Here is a 17,801-nt window from a genome sequence, read left to right on the forward strand (position 1 = left end):
TTTTTTCGTTTTTTTTTGTCTGAGTGCTCTTGGCACCACTTTTAATGGGATTTTAAAAGCCAAAGTCAAAAATTATGACAGAAAAATAAACTACAGTAGGTGACATAACCTGATGACCTTTAGTATTAATCTAACCTCACCTAACCAGGAGGCAACAGCATTTAACTTCCTTTAAAGTAAACTGGCAAACAAACAACAAAACAGCAGGTGATGCAACACTATCGAAGTCTGAGAACATCTAAGCCTTAATGTTGAAAACAAAAGGTTCAAGAGACAGATTGTTGCTCCTAATGCACACATACATGAGCGCAGCACTGCCCAGCACAGAACAGGGCCCATAGCAGCTGGATCCCCGAGATCACAAGATCACAGGAGAACCACATGTTCCTGCAGGAATCCCACCCATGACAATAAATTAAAATAAATTAGCATGTTAAGTTCATCTGGCCTTCCTAAAATTTCAGCACCTTCAGTCCATGCCTTCTCCTTTCTGTTGGTGTTCTTATAGAAAGAATGTGTAGTGACGTAGTGAATTATGAAGTTTTTCACCTCAGAGATTTACTTTTCCTCATCCAAAATGTCAGATTTCCTCTGGATCTGACCTACTGATGACTTCAAGTCCTGTGCCAGCGATGTAGGTTTAATAAACAAGGATGAGATTTACAATCTGGAGCCAGAACATGGAGCTTTATTTTGAAATGACCGGATACTCTGATTGTTTTTGTGTTTGATTTCCTGTGTGGTACGATCTGCTCTGGAGAGATTGGCGAGTTTCTACAGCGCATTGTGGCAAAAGAAGACTCACAGCGCAACTGCTGTGCACAGTCGTTGGTGATTGCGGCACCGGCAGACTGCAGCGTGTGTTCACAGTTTATGTGGAAACTAGAGGTTAATGATCTCTCTGCCAGCAGACTATGAGGTTCAACTTCACGTTCCAAGTCAGAGCCATATTGTGATTTCACTTTCATTTCCTTTTAGTCACTCACCTTCAAATCTTATAGAGAGGAGATACATGGTATGGTCGATGTGCTCTGGAAATGTTAACAGAGGAAACTTGACCCCTCTCAGAAAACCAATGACAGGGCTTGCCGTTTGCGTCATGTTGAGGTAGTTACATTTAGGCGATGTAACTGAGTACTTGGGAAACACCATATTTTTCACAAGGCCTGACTTCAACACGAAACCACAGTTTTGCGTCACTGAAAACTATGTTTTCTGTAAATTCCTGCCAAAGTGAAGACTTGAGAAAACTCTGGTTTCGTGGTTCCATGTTAATGCTGCGAAACAGAGTTTTTGGTTCTCAAATATCACAGCTTAATTATGGAAGTTTTTACTGATTGGATTGCACCGGTTTCATGCCAGAAAAACACTGCCAAACATGGGTGTGGTATTCTTTGAGCTGCAAAAAACGAAAGATGGGGCAATATTCATTTTTGAAAATTCCCCGCTACATGTGTACAAGGTGTTAGAATAGGGTGCACGTCAGGCCACTTGGGGCTGTAGGCCTTTGAGTTGAAAAACGGCTAAGCAGACCTATGATGTAAGCTATGACTCGACGTTGCATAAACCAGGTTAAAGAGTCAGATTAAATTTGAATGCTGCCAGCAAAAAGAGCTCTTAAAATAAAGGTGCAAATCATTTTCCAATGGGTGTGTTAATCATTTCAATAACTGATGGCTGCTCAACTATCAAAATGGTTGTTTGCAGCCCTGATGTTCATGTTTCACTGATACCTGTTATCAAACACTAAAGGAAGCTGAGGCAGGTGATAAAATCTCAAGTTTTGAACACACAACACCAAGTTTGTCTCGGAGTTAGTTCCAAAACCTCAAATACTCTATATTTGAACCCAGCTCTGGTGCCCCCTACTGGCCTGTGACCTCTCCCCTGCATCCCTCACCAAACAACCACAGTGCCAAAGGTGTGAGGCCCACCCACCTCCCTCCCTCTGCTGGGGTTGAAGGGGTTATTGATCATCAGCAGTGAGTCAGTTTTCACTTTTCTAAAGTGCAGCAGTTTAACTCAGTTTCCTGTCCACAACTCCACACCCACGAGGGTTTTAAGACACTCAACATTGGCTCCTGATCCATTTCCAACTTAGTGCGGAGTGGCAGAAGAGCAGAGTGCAACAACAGAATAACTGATTTTCATTATCGTTTTCATTTTGATTTGTGAAAATAGCTCCACCTGTGCTGAATTTTAATAGCTTTATTTCTCTCTGATTTTTTTTGTTTAATCTCCAAAAGCTTCATTTAAAAGGTAGGGACATTTTTGAGCTTTTTGGTGTTGGTGCATTTACTCGAACGTGGACACAGAAAGTGAAAACTTCCCTGCAGAGACTCTTTTAGCCTGCGACTGCCAAAACATGGGTCAGTTTTGCATAAAATATTTCTCCTCAGACCAAATCTTGGGTACATCATTCAAAATGGACTTCAAATTAAACTCTGCTCATGAATATAAAAGACTCGGTGTAGCTCTGTTTACCTCGTCCTGCCCCTGTGCTCAGCATAACACGCAGTGATTCTCTCCTCCCACATCTCTGCAGTCATCTGGTACAGGTTGATCACCTGGAATGCAGAGCGACAGATGTGAATATCCATGAATGTTTGCGTACTGGAACAACAGAATAATGCAGGTGCTGGCCTAGATAACTGGGTGAATATGTAAGATGAAGACAGCTGCCACTCACCCGCTTTGGTAGAAGCTCCTCCTCAGCCAAGAAACCAGGTTTGTGTATGTTTGGATCATAGTCCCCATACTGTAAATTAGAGCAAAAGTGCCAAAAGAATGAAAATCACTCCAAAATAATGGTTCATTTCCATAACAGGGCAGACTTCTCCTCTCTTGGGAGCTGTCCTCAGTCAGGATTTCTCCTGTAAGAGAAAGGTGCCTCTGAGAATGAATGGAAGCCGGTGAGCCGTCAGGTCATTAGCGTGCACCCAGTTGTTCAGAGACCGTATAAATGATGCTATTAGGAGATATCTCTGAGAGACTGATCACTTATCATCACAGGGACGGGATACAAATTATATCATGCATGTTTGAGGGGAGATATGGATGGATTAGGCATGATGGAGTGGATGGTGAGGAATTCCTCAGGGCTGCTACGGGACTGGTGGAAGGATATGAATTAAACATGTAGAGAAGTAAAAAAGTAGGCTGCGAGTGTAGATTTATGTAAGTGGGTTAACCTGCACATTTACCTTCATCTGTATGTCGCTGTATGCTCTGCATATAAATCCAGCACTTTCTTCAGCAATAAGAATGCTGGTTATAGTCATTTTTGGTTAAGTTGAAGCTGAAAATAGCCAAAGGGTATGCTCTCTTTACATAATTGCAGGTCTCATTTTTATCAATCAGGTATTCATCCATGTCAAAATTAGAGAGACAAGGGATTTATGTTTGTATCGTTATAAAAAATCAGCCTTAATCATGTTGCTATAAGTTTTTTTTCTTTGAAACTTAAATTTTATTGTTTTCATTTGGAAAAGAACATTTCAAGAATAGACAAAAATGTAAACAAGTGCTTCTTCTAGGGATGAAATATATTGGATTTTTTTTCGCCAATGTCCGATATGCCGATTTAATATGTGGTAAAAAATATCAATTTCTTTGATAACAAAATATATATATTTTTCATTTTAACATATTTATTTCTCAATATATAACCTTGCAGTGCTGGGTTCATGTCCAGCGTGGAAATTGCCGACTCTTCCACTCCCTCACAGTCACAAGGATGCATTTAGGTACTGAAACATGTTACCTTTTAATGTTACGTGAGTCGGTCCCCGGTACTTTTGACAGAATTCAGTATGTACCAATAAAAGTACCTAATTTGGTACCCATCCCTACTCTTCGTCAACCTCTTCTTCTTGGCCTTCTGTTTTAAAGCCCTTTTCACAACAGAAGCATATTTTTTGCGCAAATATCTTGCACATTTTTTTTTTCGAACTTACTGTTTTTCAATGCAAGAGTTCACATCAGCAACATTATTTGGCTGAGCAAAATTGGGGCTTTTATTTTTAAGACCTAGGCCGATTTTTCCAAAGTTTCGCTTGTGACGAGTACACATCCAACCTAGGGCTGGACAATTAATCGGATTTTAATCGTGATTTCAATTTTGCCATCTGACAATCATAAAAACAATATAATCGAAGAAAAACAATTAATATGCCACACAGTGTAGATGTATGCAAGTTCCTGTGCTTCATAGCTCTTCTGTGTTCCATGTGCAGCCACAGCGAGTGTGTGTGACTTATGTGTATCAATAATACAGAATGTGCCACTTGCTGGTTCTTTAAAGTTGTGTTTAAATCAGTACTGAAGTTTTTGAATAAATGAATAATTGTGTATATTAATTGTGATTTCAATATCACTTAAAATAATCGGGATTCTTATTTCTACCATAATCCCCCAGCCCTAATCCAACCCAAAACATTCAACATTAATTGTGTTTGTGTCCCAGCAACTGGTTCTTTACGACAAAAGACACAAAAACTACAAAGACAACAATTACAAAGACACCGTTTGAAGGAGAACAGCTGCGGATATTGAATATGACGTCTCAAAACTTTTCGCAATCTTGTGCCGTTTATTTGCGTCGCTGTTGTTGTGCAAAGGTCTCAAGGGCCAAGGGATAGGGGTAAAAAAACATCTCCTAGAAACGAGACGCCACTCGATCATCCCTAGACGCTAACTGGCTGTCGTAGGCAGAGTAACTGTTAAGTTACTTCCAAAAAAAACACTTTTTTACACAGTGATAATAAACTAATGTTTGATTAGGGTGACAAATTCACAGCAAACAGACTTCTTGCTATATTGTAGCAAGAAGTAACGTCTGCTTTTCATAGCTTATGTAGCTAACGCAGCTCTTGAATGCAGCTTAGCTGTCTGATCATTCATGAGATGCAGTTTGTTTGCTGTTAATCTGTCACCAAGGTCTGACATCACTGTAGCTATTATTAGCTGTAGCTGTTGCTATAGCAGCATTACGTAGGTCGTTATAACAAGCGATTTCAAATACAACAAACAAGTCAAAATATGGCTAATAGTAATATGAAGTAGCAACAGATTGGATATCTGATTAAAATATATATATCCATATCATGGGAAATTAGTCACACCCCTTATTCCTTGGTTTCAAGTGAGGTCTTGGTTTGTCTTTGTTCCAAGGGCTGTGTAGCCCTTCCTCTTGATCTTACAGAGAACTGAACACTATATACTGAGAAATAGCATTTAAAAATAACCAATTAGGGTGCTGATTATCTCATTTTAAATCGTCCTTTTAACATCCTTGGTTTCCCTTTTTTTCTGTGCTTTTCAAGATGTAAAGGCAAACATCTTAAGTGCTAAACCACTCAGGTGAGGGCACTAAAGTCGCCAAAGTTTTAGGAGGATTTAGGAGGAGCCTTTTGTCCTCCACTTTAAGAAGCTGACAGAGAATAAAAGTGGTGTCTCTTTACCTCTGTGATCCTCTGGTTTACCTTGGTGGCAAACAGTCAGGCTGAAATGACTCATCCCCTGTTTGAATCTGAGTCTGAGAGAAAACTAACAACACCGCTGAGATGGTTCAGATAGCTTTAAAATGCTATAGAGCTGAAGTGTTGACGCAATTTGCCTCAGACTTTTACTTTTAGTTGGCCAGTTACATGAAGGAGGAGAAAAATATACACAACAAAGGCGTTGCCACAGAATAAGCGCAAGAAGAGGCCGAATACCAATCAGATGTGTGGATGCAACAAAGTACGCTTACAAATAAAGACATTAAAAATTCTATTTTGAAGATTTGTTTTTGTTTCATTTTCCTACTTTTGTGTTATCAGGGTTATTAAATTACTATTAATATTGTCATTTTTGTGCACACCAGTCCGAAAAAGCACTGAGCAGACTTGACTTTAATAAGCTGAGCAGAGAGATTGGAAAGCCTGGGCCCTCGGCTAAGTGGCTAACAGAGTGAAGAAGCCGAGGGCCATTTAATGAGATCCCTTCAGTTTTGCAGTCCCTTAGTTCTTCTCCTGTTTGTTTGTAAGTGCTACATAATTGATAATAGATAGAGCTACAGTCATCATGGAGCCTGCTTCAGCTTCAGGTAATGGTACAGTAAATGTGGCACTTTGACAGCAACACCTTTTTTTCTCCAATTATTTCAAACTAACACTAAGAATCTATTCTCAGAGGTCGGTTTGTGTCAATATTTTCATTTAACAGGATACGGGGTGTTCAGTTGGAGCCAGTTTCTGAATTTGAGAACTGTGTGACTCACACAGTGCAGTCACTTTGAGAAAATCCATTTCAAGCACACTTCTAAGAAACACAACTTTCCTCTAAACTGAGTCTCTTTCTTGATACTTCCTCAGACGGATATGAATCAATATTAAGACTCAACTGTCTGTGAAAGTCTGTCCTGTGCCTCTCTGACTGTCTCCTGACTCTTCTTTTGGCACCAGTTTTTGGAAAAATCATTCAATAATATTGACTGGATTGGCATGAAATTTGGTGCAGACATTCAGCCCTGACTGAAAAGTAATTTCTGGTGAGTTCCCAAACTGTAAGGCAAGATTTCTGTTTGAACATACTCTGTTTTTAATTTCAACACCTGCACATCTCGTGATGTTTTCACCAACTTAGGCATTATGTTTGTAGGCCAATAACTGCAATGAGTCAACATGCTATTCTTACGTTTTCAACAGTTTCTTACACAACAAATTTGAGCTTTCTAACCTTCTAATTTAAGTGTTTTTTGTCCATTTTGCTAGCTTGGGGGTTTGGTGTCAAGAATGATTCATAGACAGGTATGACAGAGAGAATCCAGTCATTTTTCAAAATAAACCATTGTTTAGAATCAGATAATAAATCACACTGAAATAATGTAAGTTGAGTATTGTTTATGTGCGACCCGGTACCAACTGAACCAATGGACTGGTACTGGTCCACAGCCTGGGGATTGGGGACCACTGCTATAAAGGGATTATTTGTTTATCATCAACACTGGATGCGCGTGCAACTTAGGTGCAGAAGCACTGCGGAGTATAATGGTTTGTCAACTGACGTGGAGGAGATAACCATCAAAGAACATATTTTGTTTAACTTGATATCATTTTGATGGCTGGTAAACAGCTCCCAGGTTTGTGAAATAGCAGTGAGTGGACAAAAGAAATCAGCAAGTGGACAGGTATTAGGTGGACAGACATATTTAGTGGAGAAATCCCGCGTGTACCCAAAGAGCAATTTAAACACATAACTGTCACTCGATGCTCATGACTGCATTATCCGTGGGCACTTACCAGACTGTGACAGACCAGGACGTAAACATGTGTCAATAAATCAGAAACCCTCCCAGAACAAAAAAAGCACACAGACTGCTGAGTCTGAGACCCGGTTCATAATAAAAGAACCAAAACTACGTCCAGAGTTAGTTATTTACCAGCAGACGTCGCTAGTGTTTCAGTGTAAAGTGTGACCCTGTTAACTGGCGACTCTTGGCCGTTAATCACTAATTCTGTTGACTGAGAGTTAGCATGGTCGCTATTAACTCCAAAACACCGGTTGCTCTGTGACGGTCAAAACTTGATAGACATTGCCTCTGCTGTACAATATCATTTCTAAAAACTGACCACAGAACAACCGAACATTTTTATGCTGATAACAGGTTAAATTTGGTGTTTAAAAAACGCTACCTTGTCTGAATGAATGGAGCTTAATGCTGTTTCTGCGGTCAAGCATCTTTGTGATGACGTAGACTCATTATCCCTGTATAGTTTGAAACGTCACAACAAGCAAATTTTGTTGGTTTGTACTGCAGTTTAGTAGCCAGCTATTTATTTAGCGCTACTGACAGCCCAGCACTCTGAGATGTATCTGTAATGTGTAACATTAGCAAATCCTCGCTATGTCCTGCCAGCTACTACCAAGCAGAGCTAACACAACCTCACTCTTCTTTTTGTTAATAGATTCAAGTTTGAACAGACCACTGCAGAATAACTGCTACATGTGGGTTGGAATGGACATTAGCACAAACAGCTTAATCTGTGTGTTAGCCTTTAGCTCCATGTTGCAAACACAGAGCAGCATAGAACTGAGTTGAAAAGATCCGCCCTTTGATTTATTTAGACCCATTCAAATTTCTTTTAGACCTCTTGGCATCAAAAGACTGCCCTTGCATTTTTTAATCAAAAAATCTATTTGGAGACTTTTTAAGACACATACAAACCTGTGTTTTATATAATCAACCCACAGCTGCTGATGAGCCATAAATATATTCTGTGTTTCAGATTGAAACTGAAAAAAACATCTGTTTTTGGTTTGCGGCTGTTTGCAAAGATTAAAAATCATCTAATCAACGCAACACGCTGTGAGGTGGAAAGATGAAAAAAACAGCTACAAATCAAACTTATTTTGGACGAAAATCCAAATTATTTAATCAGAAAATGTCGGAGCCAGACGTGAAGAAAAAGGTTTTCTCTCATCTGTGGCATTCATAAAATGATATACGTCTCTTCACTGTGAATCTCTGAGTCCTCCCCCTATATGAAACCCCCCTCCCAAAGAAAGTCCCCTCTGTATTTTCTTGTTGAGGCAGCTTCCTGCAATTCCCTCCTGATACTTTTTTTTTTTTTTTTTTTTGCAGCACTGCAGCAGTTTGGAATACAAAGCAGAAGGCACAGAAGCCTCTGCGGACTAAGAGGTGTAATGTTTGTTCACTGCAAAACAAACATATAAGAGCTGAATAGGCTCTTAAATGGAGTTATTCAGAAGATTTTATACATTGAGTCATTCTGTGTTTTCTTTCTCAGTTTAATGCAACAGATGGCTCAGGTTTAACCTTTAAAAAGTTATATTCATAAAGGATTAGTCATCAAACTTTCATTTTTCTGCTTTAAACCATCACAGCTATGACTAACAATGAGGAAGGGCATAACACATTCTGGCATCAAGTAAAGACTGAATCTTTTTTTTTTACTAAAAAACTAAAGCTACAGGCAGAAACTGGATTGGCATCTAGTTTTATAGATGATTAATCCTTTTTTCTCAGTAAAGAGGAAAAAAAAACGCAATACACTAGTTGAGATTTTCAGTCAAAACTTTTGAGGATGAAACATTGGTGATGATGTAACATTTGTTGCTAGGCGCCGCCCTGTTGTGGCTGACTGTTACAGCAGTTATCTTTTCCTAGTCTGTTTCTTGTAATTTTTTCATCTCTTTTTTGTCATTTCTGTATTTAGAGTGGATCATTATTTTGTATGGTTTATTTGTTGGTCATGGACACCAAACTGGTTTTGTCTTCAGTAATATTTTTACTATTTTTTGCTCCTGTAGATGTCTGGAGATCCTACATGTAACCACTAAGTTAGCCAGTTAGCATGTCAATGCTAATTGGTGCAAGGCCTGATGTTTCCCACAAGGTGAGGGGAAGGAGGTGAGGATGTGCACAATGTAATTTAGTGAGACATAGGGTGTCCATAAAATCTTTTTACAATTTAAAAAGCAATTTAACAAGAAGTTTTTTTTAAAGATAATTTAATATGAAAACTTTTTTTGTAGGAGAATCCTAAAGGGCTTGTCTTGCACATTCGTTATTTTCCTGAGATGTTCTTGGTCATCCATACCCCTCTCTTTATCTCACGCTGTCCCTGTTTCTATAAATTTCTTGTGCAATGCAAAAATTGACAGATGTGGGTGGATCTGTTCCATTCTAAATTCAGGGAGTTTGAGTATCTTGTTTTGAAACCATGACACACACATTGCTAGGCTCAGCTCTGTTGGTTGTGGCTGTCTGTTGCAGCAGCTCTGTCTTCTTTGTCCGTTTCTTGTCATTTATTTCACCTTTGTATTTGGAGTGGATCATTACTTTGTATGATTAATTTGTAGGTCGTGGACACCAGACTGGTTTTGTCTTCAGTGATATTTTTACTATTTTTGCTCATGTGTTTGTCTGGAGATCCCACATGTAACCGTGGCCACATTGTTTACATGTGAATTTAGCTGTTAGCAGCCTGTAGCATGTCAATGCTAACTGGTGCAAGGCCAGATGTTTCTAAAAGTGTGGAGAAGTGTTATGGACCTTTTTGTACTTTCTATACAACTTCTTACTTCTTTTTTCTTGATTGCTGATGTGACTCTTCCTGAATTTCCCTCTGGGCTAAATATTTTCTATTCTATTCTATTCTATTGTCTATTTTATTAATTTTTCAACCCAAATCATGAGTGAAATAGTTTGAGAGTCAGTCTTCTTGACTTGACTTTTGGTTCCGTTCAAACACTCTGCAGCTCATACCAGGCAAAAGCAGCTTTGATGGCTTCCTGCTGTGATTGTAACATTGTAGAAAGAGGAAAAAAATAAATATCTGTCTTTACCTGGTATGGGCAGAAGACTCTGAAAAATCCTTTCCACCGCATTAATGTTTTTTATTTTCTTTCCTTCTTACTCTAAATATCAGGCTGGTATAATCATGATTAGAGGCACTAAAATAAACCCCACTGTGTGATCTACTCAACATAACGGGTGGTGATGTTGACAGGGAAATGAAAACAACTCATGATGAGAAAAAGAAAAGGAGAAAAGTCTCCCAGCAGCTGCTCTGCTCAACATGTACCTGTCGCCCCTTCACAAAGCCACCGTACTCGTATTGTCTCTAATCAAAGTGGACTCCTGTTTAAATGAAAACAGATCGTAGTCTCATTTTCTCTTCTGTCTCCAGAGTGAGGTTGCTCACAGCAGGGAGCTCCAGTCTCAGACTCATTTGCTGATTTTTTTTCTACACACTCTTTAAACCTGGTCGGCTAAATTGGCATGGGATGTGCGAGTCTCCAAAGGCTCTCGGCCAAACCTTTGAGGTAGAGCTACAGTCTCACTAGACCTTGTCCGCCTGTCAAAAAGCTGCACCTCACTCTCCCTATCTTTCTTCGTGTGGATTTCAGAGAGATGGGATCCTTCAACCAAAACGACTCTGATCGCTTGAGGTTTATTAAGACTGCTTCTTCCTGTGGAGGGATTTCCATTGACGTCAGGTGAACTTGTTGTTTGATCCTCCACCAATAAATCAGTGAAAGATTTTATGCAGCAGCGCCTTTTTATATAGAGCTGCGCAGTTTAAATGCCTCTAAACAAAGCTTATTTTAAACACTTCTGACCACATCTTCTTTCTTACGATGAAATGAAGCATGTTCTGAATTGCATGTGTACATTTAGATTTTCTGTCAAGAGCACAAACTAAACCAAAAGTGTCCACAAAGTGTCTTTATAATCTAAAATTTATATTACAAAAGTTGTGTTTACCAGGTAGTTATCAAAGTGTTTAATCACATTGCATTTGTGTATTTTAGGTCTCCTGTTGATGAAAGAGCTACTTTTAAATGAGCGCCTTAAAACGGCTACTCCTCAAGAAAAGCTACAATAGACTAGAAAATACTTTATCGCCAGGGGAAATTCAGGAGGAGTCACAGCAGCAATCAAGTAAAAAAAAGTAAGAAAGTGTATAGAAAGTGCAAAAAGGTCCATAAGAGAATAGATGCTGACAGCTTGTCCATCACTGTCCAGTTCAGCCAGCCTCCACCTCCACAGGGTCCAGGACTGAGCTTCTTCAGCAGTCTGTTCAGTCTCTGTCTCCTGGATCCTGTCTGCTCACAGCAGGTGAAGCTCTTCCAATGTGGCCTTGGTGTCTGGTATTAGCTCTGTTAGCCATGTCTGTGAATAGCATGATGCTAGTCTCCCTTCTGGTATTCCCTCTGCTGCTGGGTTAACATGGCTAGCTCGTCCACCTTATTGGAGATAGATCTTCAATCCCAATAACGATGGATGGAAAGGTCCATATCGTCACTTCTTAGCTCACACTTGAGTATCCTCACCTCCCTCTCCTCACCTTGTGAGGAAACATCTGGCCTTGCACCAGTTAGCATTGACATGCTACAGGCTGCCAACAGCTGATTTCAAATGTAAACGATGCGGTCATGGTTACATGTAGGATCTTCAGACAAACACAAATGCAAAAATAGTAAAAATATCACAAACAAAACCAGTTTGGTGTTCATGACCAACAAATGAACCAGACAAAGTAATGATTCACTCTAAATTTGAAAATGACAAAAAAAGAGATGAAAAACTTACAAGAAATGGACAAGGAAGACAGGACTGCTGCAACAGGCAGCCACAACCAACGGAAGGGTGCCTAGCAATGTGTGTGTCATGGTCTATTGGAACAAACTTTCAAAACTACAGAACTTAGTATGGAACAGATCCACCGTCACGTCCGTCACTTTGTGCATGGCACAAACAAATTTATGGAAACAGGGACAGCGTGAGATAAAGAAAGTGGTACCAAGAACATCTCAGGAAAATAACAAATGTGTAAGACAAGCCCTTTAGGATTGTCATACAAATTAAGTTTTCATATTAAATCAAAAAAAAAAAATCAGTACCTACTTCTTATTTTGTTTGTCAGTTCACTTGCATTTGTAATATTGTTTTTAAATAGTAAAAAGATTTTATGGACACCCTATATCTAGTAATGTCTCACTAATTTACATTGTGCATGTTGTCCTCACCTCCTACCCCTCACCTTGTGGGAAACATCAGGCCTTGCACTAGTTAGCATTGACATGCTACAGGCTGCTCACAGCTGATTTCACATGTAAACAATGTGGCCATGTTTACATGTAGGATCTCCAGACAAACACAGGAGCAAAAATAATAAAAGTATCACTGAAGATAAAACCAGTTTGGTGTCTACGACCAACAAATGAACCATACAAAGTAGTGATCCACTCTTAATGCTAAATGATGAAAAAGAGATGAAGAAATCACAGGGCATGTAACACAACAGACCACTGACCATCTGGTATCAAGAGACACCTGAGGGACAGGTGAGGTTTGATTTCATCAGTCTGTAATGATGGAACAAGGATGTTAGACCACACTTGGTGAGTGATTCTTACAGGAATCACTAAAAGAAACTGTAAACAAATAGAGAATTCATATGCTACTTTCACAGTGAGTAAATACTCTTTGTAAGAAGTTTGGACACCCAAGCTTGTGTAACTGAAACAGTCAACACAGCTTTCACCTCCATAAAACTCCAGCCTTTCAGTGAGTCTTTAATACATACATCTTTCTCCTGCAGCCATCTGCTCCAAAGTACGGAAGATCAATTCATGGCTTCCATTTAAGTAACACATCTTCAGATTTGTCGGTGATGACCCATATTTCTGCTTCAACAGTTCCTGCATGCATTATCTGTCCAGAGAAGCCATTACTTCATTAGTGGCAAGATGCACAGCTGAAAACCCTTCCTCGCGCAGCAGAGCCTTTGATTAATGAGATTTCTGTGTAGTATCTGTTAAGTATTTCGTGCTACCTGCAGATCTGCTGGGACATAAAGACTCTGCTTTAGCAGACATTTTTTTCTCTGAATATCAGAGCAGTTGGTTAAAAGGCTTCCTCCAGAGCATCCGAACTCATACATTAGAGGTATTTCATACAGGGCTCTGTCTCAGTGAAATAGAAGGTAAAAAAAAGAGCCTCAGACAGAACTGGGTCTGTTTCCTCTAAAGGCTTGTCCCTGCTTGGATAGGCCTGAGAGCTGGATGAAAATTTCCCAGACCTCTGGGTCTACTCCTTTTCTCTTTAGAAAATAGATTATAGTCACATTGATTTGTAAGGCGAAGGAGTTTTCTTGGTCATGCCAACAATGAATGCACCAAAAATAAACTGTAACAGAGTGCAGAGCACTGATGAATGAATGGAAGGATTTTTTTTTTCACCTGCCAATTAAATTGTGAGTCCCTAAAGGTGCACTTACCTTGGCATGGACAGCGTAGGAGGCTAGCAGCACAGAGGCCTCAGGTGGACAGTGAATCTCCTCCTCCAGGATCTTCCTCTTCACCTGTGGAGTTACCAAATATAGTCATCTCTTGGGTTAAGGAGCTGCTGCTCTTGCTTTGCATGTTTACACCTGAATAACAGATCTGGCTTCACTGCTTTATTTCTGAGACACATATAGTTTGTGTAATTTCACAATTTGTTAAATGACTGAGGGAATGGAAAGGAGTTGTGAAGTGTTGTGATGTACCAGAATGTTCAATGCAAACACAAATCCAGGCAAAATAAAGAAGATATCAATCCTTGTTTCCACACCTCAGTACTCAAAATTACTATATTTTTTATTTTTGTGTCAGCCTTCACACACTGCTGTTAATGAAAGTCAATGAACAAAGACCAACAGCTATCAAAAAGCACCATAAGAAGGATTTTTCCCATGAAAAGTCTATAACTACAATAAAACGTGAACTCTGAAGTATTTTTTAAAAATGCAGGTGAGGTGTTTGGTGGTATGTAGCTACTCTGAGTGTAATTTCTGTCCGTATTTCATCTTTTTCTTACTAATTCAATTTTTTTATGGGACACAATTGAAAACATGTAAGGACTCTCTCTTCTGATCTCCTCCTGTCACAAACATAGCATGTCTTCATGCTAAAACAAACTAAAAGTCACTATAGTACGCAGTGTTGTGGTTGTGATGGAGGGCAGAGCAGAGACACTCACACACAAAGCCCTAATGTTGTGGAGAGATTTGAGAGTGTTTGTAAGTTGTTTAGAGCTTTTCAGTTCTGCTGCTTGGATTACTTTGTCTTTATCTCCAAATAAATCCAGCCTCCCTGTTTCCTCTCTTTCTTATTTATCAGCTTCTGGTTGAAAAAAAAGTGATCGTTTTTTTTTTTTTCATTTGCATTTAATTAACGGAAACTGTGTCATTCCAAAGCAAGAGGTAGTAAAGTGTACAGAGGTGAGGCACAGTTAAACAAAAATTCAGTCAATTAAAAAAAAAACAAAGCACTGTGACCATGATTTATTTTGTATTTTTTATTCTATTTAAAAAAAAAATTTCAAATAATATATTTTTTTCTATTTTATTTATTTAGTTACTTTAAATCTTTTATTTATTTATTGTCTTTTTTATATTTTCCATCCTGTTTAACTCTCTTTTGGTTTTGATTCTACTTGTCTTGGCTTTGTTCTTGCCTTGTATGTATATAAAAAGTGAAAATAAATGAAAAGATAATTGGAAAAAAAAAATCAGTTAACTTAAATTTAACTCTAAATTAAGACGTTGACTTTCAAAAAAGTCAATCCATTAATTTGCCAAAATTTAATAATATGAAGGAAAAGAGCAGAGTTTGGTTCCTTCCTTCACAGATACTCAAATCTCGTATGTCCAGTGCCGTTGAATCCTTCTCAGCGGCTCTGGGTAAATCTGATACACCTTTATCACAAGTCACTTATTAGCACACTACTGCCACATAGTGGTGAAACAGCTTCCTTAAATCTTACCCTCTCCATGACCGGGATTACATGACACAGATGTGTCAGCGGTGTGAAGCACTGATAACTTTGTTTTCATACAACTGTCAACGCCAGAATGACAGCGTTAAAGAATTTAACTAAAGACTGAACAGGAATAAGACAACAACGTCAGAACGAGTGTGTTTAGAAGCAGTTTCATCTATAATGTAAATCTGAATGTCTTTGTTTTCAGTTTGAGTGTTACATCTGCTTCATATCGACTTCCTTTAGAAGATGAAAACGACTTCAGAGACGTGACGGACTTGAATCAGATTGACAGCTCGTCTTACTTGACTCAAACAAAATGAAAAAAAAAACTCAATACCTCAGAGAGAAGAGTGACAGCGCAGCATAAAACACAACTTTCTGAAACTGTCTTCTGACAGCCTGAACTTTTGACAGCCTGTATTTGTCAAAGCACAGTGTTCAGGTTCTAGCTTTCAGAAGACACAATTTCAAGTTAAATCGTGATACATAAACTCGCAGTGACTTCTGCTCCAGTGTACCTCTGCTTTCACATTCCAGAGAGGTCTGCAAACAGGGCGACCTTTTCAAAATAAATACCGGAGGACTTAAGTATCATAGCCACACAGGGACCTATTAGATAGTGAGCCAGGAGCTGCAGTATGTACCACAGCCAACATTAGTTCATATGATCGTGAAGCTGCTCCAAGCCTGCAAGTCAGCAAAGCAGAAAAACATGCCAAAGAAGCCCCAGATAATACTAAGAGGGGAAGGTCACTAATTTTTATATCAGTCGTGTTTCTCTCTGGACCTGCAGGACAGCTGCATTAATGTGTGGGACTTAGTGTGACTAGGTGCACAGCATTTTAATCACTTTTCCATGTCCCGCAAATTGAGACTCTTTCATTCAATAGCTGAAAGAGGGCTATGAGTATTTTTCACTGTCTATCAGTGTAGTCGTACATGTGGCGAGTTGATCGACCTGTCAACTGCTCCTCCTTACCTCTGCCCAATGACATGAAAAAGTAAGGTAAAAGCTTCAGACACCAAATTGCAGATTTTGGTGAAAAATCATGAAATTCCTCTGAGAAAAAGGGACTACACTACTTCGAACTTCTTTATTTAAGATCGAAAGCAGTGCAGGGCAATTCACAGTATGAGTTTTGGGAATTTGCTTTAGTATTTCTCCACCCCACATGGAGGTGAGTGTGATGTAGAGCAACACACATCATGATGTCAAACTTACAAGAAACAGCTCACACACAAAGTTAAGATGTTGTCACCCATGTCTTTTTGTTTTATTGCACACAGTGGACTTACAAGAGCTAAGAACATACACTGAACGCAAAAATTTGCTGATACTCTAAATCAGGGTATATGCTGAAATCGATGCTGAAAATGTGTTATTTGCTTTTTATCAGCGACACATATGCTACTAAACTGACGGCTACTAAACTACTGTACGAACTGAGTTTGTCACATTAGCCTATGGATATGTTGGGCTACTAGCAATACACAAAATTACAACTTTTCTTGTTGTCACGTTTTACACAACAGCGCTATGTAACTGTATTGATAAATATCTAATCTTGTCGCTTTGTATCCAGTAAAAAGTTGATTTGAACAAAGAAAATTTGTTCTAAACAAATACACGCTGGTCTGTGATGAGTGTGGTGAGCGGAACAATTGTCCGATCACCAGGTGCAAATATTTTTGAAGCTTCAGCCCCTAAGAACGTTTTCAAACCAGATGGACTATTTCCATGGCGGATATATGGAACTGTCTGTCTGACTTGTCAGATTAGTTTGTAACAGTCACAAGGAGGAAAATAATTATTCATGGATATTTTTGGAGTCAAAGTTTGAATACCAATAAAATTTGATATCTCATTACATCACAATTAAGACGTTTTAGTACTTTTAAGGGGCCTTAATTTTCCGACAATTGTTTTATCAACTGTTGATACTTTTTAAGACCCCATAGACACCCTGCAAATGAATACAATTACAATATTTCACAAGTTCTGAGAAACTTGTGGTCTCTTTGTTGAACTTTTACCAGTATATTTTTTAATTGTTTTTTTTTGAGTATCATTTTCCTGTGACAAATGCATTTTCTTGTCTTTTGAATTGGAAAAATTCCACAACAAATACATGTTGTGGATACCTTTCATATTTGAACCGATGCCCAGTTCTTGGTAATTGGTACCGGTACTCAACAGTACTACTTTTCGGTACTTTTTTGGCTGTATGTGGTAAAAAATATCAATTTGTTCGATAATAAATATATATATTTTTTTAATTTAACATATTTCTTCTTCAAAGCACACCTTGCAATGCTGTGTACCGATGCCTGGTACCTAGTAATTGGTACCGGTACTCAACCGTAACAAATTTTGGTACTTTTTTGGCTGTATGTGGTAAAAATATCAATTTGTTTAATAATATATATATATATATATATATATATATATATATATATATATATATATATATATTTCAAT

At 38.7% G+C, this 17,801-nt stretch overlaps 1 protein-coding gene across 1 annotated transcript in view; it reads right to left on the minus strand.

The window, feature by feature from the left end:
* The window catches only part of nf2a (NF2, moesin-ezrin-radixin like (MERLIN) tumor suppressor a), a 52,721-nt gene that overhangs the window by 25,265 nt on the left and 9,655 nt on the right, over positions 1-17,801 (minus strand). Inside the window, exons 4-6 of the mRNA XM_074670006.1 lie at positions 13,794-13,877; positions 2,690-2,758; positions 2,485-2,567 (exon numbers count right to left, since the gene is read on the minus strand). Coding sequence (XP_074526107.1) covers positions 2,485-2,567; positions 2,690-2,758; positions 13,794-13,877 — 236 coding nt within the window. The remainder of the gene's footprint in view (positions 1-2,484; positions 2,568-2,689; positions 2,759-13,793; positions 13,878-17,801) is intronic.

This window comes from Halichoeres trimaculatus, unplaced genomic scaffold, assembly GCF_033239565.1.
Source record: "Halichoeres trimaculatus isolate MK-OKI-2021-1 unplaced genomic scaffold, fHalTri1.1 fHalTri1_scaffold_5, whole genome shotgun sequence".
In the NCBI taxonomy this organism is placed as follows: Eukaryota; Metazoa; Chordata; class Actinopteri; order Labriformes; family Labridae; genus Halichoeres; species Halichoeres trimaculatus.